Raw genomic sequence first — 3030 nt, forward strand, 5'->3', positions numbered from 1 at the left:
ACGTTTCCATATGTCAGGAAATACTCCCTCACTTAGTGATGTTTTAAATATTAGTAACAGGGGTTTGGCAATTTCATGACAACACATTTTGATAAAATATGATGGAATATTGTCACTTCCTCCACTTGAGCTATTAGAGAGATTCTTAATAATATTAACAATCATATTTAGAGACATAGGAACACTAGAAATATTAACACGATCATCTTTTTGCACACTCATATTAGGTGTTTGTGGATGAGTATGATAGTTGAATGAGGATGCAAAGTATTGCGAAAGCATCTCACAGACTTCTTTAGGATTATCTGCTTTTGTGTCCCCGAATATCATTGATTGTGGTAAACCTTGATTTTTACGCTTACTTTTGACGAAATTCCAAAATAACTTTGGGTTTTGTTTAATTTTTTGTTCAGAATTATTAACAAAACTTTTGAAACAAAATTTAGTCATTCGTTTTTGTCTTGCGCGTAATATACCAAAATCAATTTTATCGAGAGGATTGTTGAATTTTTTCCATTTTTTAAACATTTTGATTTTCTCTTTGGTTAGTTTAATTAAAGCAGGGCTGTACCAAATTGGGTAAGAATTATTTTGACTACACTCTCTTGTGGGGACATTGGTGGAGATAACGTTTTTCACTTTCTCATAAAATATATGTACTGCTGTATTTGTTGGAAAGTTAGATAGTTCCCTTTCCCAGTTAATGTTACTCAGGCAATAATTTATTTTACTATAATCGGCTTTTCTGAACAATAGAATGGAACGGGATTGCCTTTGCATTGGGATATAAGGTAACTGTTTTAAATTAATATGTAATGCGTCGTGATGACGACATTCCGGGATTAAGGGCTGAGTAGGTTTCGTCATTACTAGCCTAACAGAGCTTATGGCGAGATCAAGATATTTGTTGTTACTATTCGGTATCGAGCAATATTGGGAGAGTCCGGTAAATGATAATGTATCAGAGAGTTTCAAAACATTGGTCGATTGAACACTGTTAGACAAAAACATTGTTCCATCTGTATTCTTATGCCACGAAGCTTGGGGTAGGTTAAAATCACCTAATACGAGAAATTCTTCGTTGGGTTTCATAGTTCTGAGCTCGCTTAGTTTATCGAGAAAATTGTGAATATGGGGTGTATGATTGTTTCCTGGTGGTATATAAATACAACATAAATTAATTTTAACGTTATTGTTACCTGTTAACGTCAGCCAAATGTTTTCGGTTGAGGATTCCCAGTTTTGTTGGTGGTAAACTTTAAATTCCTTCTTTGCTCCAATCATCACCCCACCCCCACGTCTAGAACTATTTCTATCGTAACGATAAACATGGTAGCGGTCATCAAATAGTTCGGAACTATGTATACTTGGAAGTAGCCATGTTTCAGTTATAAATATAAAGTCATAATCATTGGAGGTTATACTAAGATAAAAATTATGAGTTTTTGAGCGCAGACCAGTAACATTTTGATAATATATACTTATTTGAGCTTTGGCCCTGTAATTTTATCTAACTTAAGACTACAATGTATGCAATATCTATAAAGTAACAAAAGGAAAATCAATTTAATAAGAAAGTGATATGAGATCATTATAAAAAAATCTTTTGCAGCTCGGAATGACCCATCACTGGAACAATTGGGCTATTTTCACTTCTACGAATGAATACTTGTCCATTTTTAACCCAGACGAACTTAAAATTCTTTTCTTTAGACAAACTACGGACTTGGTTGAAGAGGGCACGGGTTACTGAAGTTAGGTGTTCGTTGGTGAAAATTTTGATGTTCCCTGGTAGATTCAAATCGCCAGAGGTCAAATCTTTCTTCATTTTAGCCGCTGCTAATATTTGGTCTCTGGTTTTCTGCGATGCAAATTTAACAATAATGGGTCTTGTAAAATGAGGTTTGTTTTTAGGAAGTTCTTTAACACGAATTCTGGTGACGAAGTTAATATCTGATGGGGCCAGTTTAATTCCATAATGATCTCCTAGTGTCTGGATTAGATTTGGGAGTTGTTCACTTTTTTTCTCTGGAATACCAATTATCTCGACGTTTTCACTTAAACTTCTTTGTTCGCTTTTATTCAGTTTTAATTGCATATTTAATATGGTGCTCTCCAACAATGTAACTCTATCCTTAACCATGTCTACATCTCTACATTTATCATCTAGAGTAGATACTTTGTTGGTTAATTCTTCCATTTTACTGTGGCAATATTCGATGCTGCATTTAATCTCTTTGATTTCATTAAACACTTTTTTAATTTCTCCTAAAATTTCTCTTTTGAAAATAATTAAAGTCTCATTAAAGTTAGATGGGTTTGCCTCTGAGCTCTCTTGCCGCCGTGTGCTGCGAGCGTTGCTAGTCATTGTAAGAATATGTGAAATAAATAAGTAGGTATTCAGAGTACGAGTTTTGAGTTCAAAGTCCAACTCAGAGGTTCTGACTAGGGATTGGTTGTATAGTTTAATTTAAACCAATCACAGTAATACTACTTTTCACTAGTAGTTTTGGTCACAATAATATTTTTTGCTCTTAGCACTTTTTTAAACTCAAGTTTATATCTGATTTTGCACTTTAATACCTTAGATTTTTACTTTTAATTGTTTATTTTAACTTAGTTTTATGTTTTGAGAGTTTATAGTTAGAATATTTCGGTAAAACGCAAAGAAACTGAAATTTACTGTGACAGGTTTGTTTACATGCACACACTAAGTCTTGTTTTTTAAATTTTTTAGATTATAGTGCTTTTTATGTTTACTTTTGAATGGGTACTTTTGTTTACCATATTTACGTGTACACCTATTTTTTAAATTACTTTAATTGTCATTATTTTTCCTTTTTTTTTTTTTTAGACAAAAATTTTTCTTTGTATTTAATATACTTATATTTTGTCCCTTTTAAAGAAAAATATTTATAAAATATTTTCCTTTTTTAATTTTATTTGCACACATTGTTTAATTATTTTATTTATATCCAAAAATTTTTTTTATACTAAACTGCTGTGTTATATATATATATATGGTATTTA

General features: G+C 31.7%; 1 protein-coding gene across 1 annotated transcript; it reads right to left on the reverse strand.

Annotated features, from left to right (window-relative positions):
* Positions 1-1591: 1591 nt before the first annotated feature.
* LOC148276855 (uncharacterized) lies at positions 1592-2200 on the reverse strand. Its single transcript, XM_088233660.1, has one exon. It carries the CDS (start codon positions 2198-2200, stop codon positions 1592-1594), a length of 609 nt encoding a protein of 202 aa, XP_088089786.1.
* Between the last annotated feature and the right edge of the window lie 830 nt (positions 2201-3030).

Source organism: Micrasema longulum, unplaced genomic scaffold (assembly GCF_059751315.1).
Source record: "Micrasema longulum isolate JH-2025_06_02 unplaced genomic scaffold, ASM5975131v1 h1tg001136l, whole genome shotgun sequence".
In the NCBI taxonomy this organism is placed as follows: Eukaryota; Metazoa; Arthropoda; class Insecta; order Trichoptera; family Brachycentridae; genus Micrasema; species Micrasema longulum.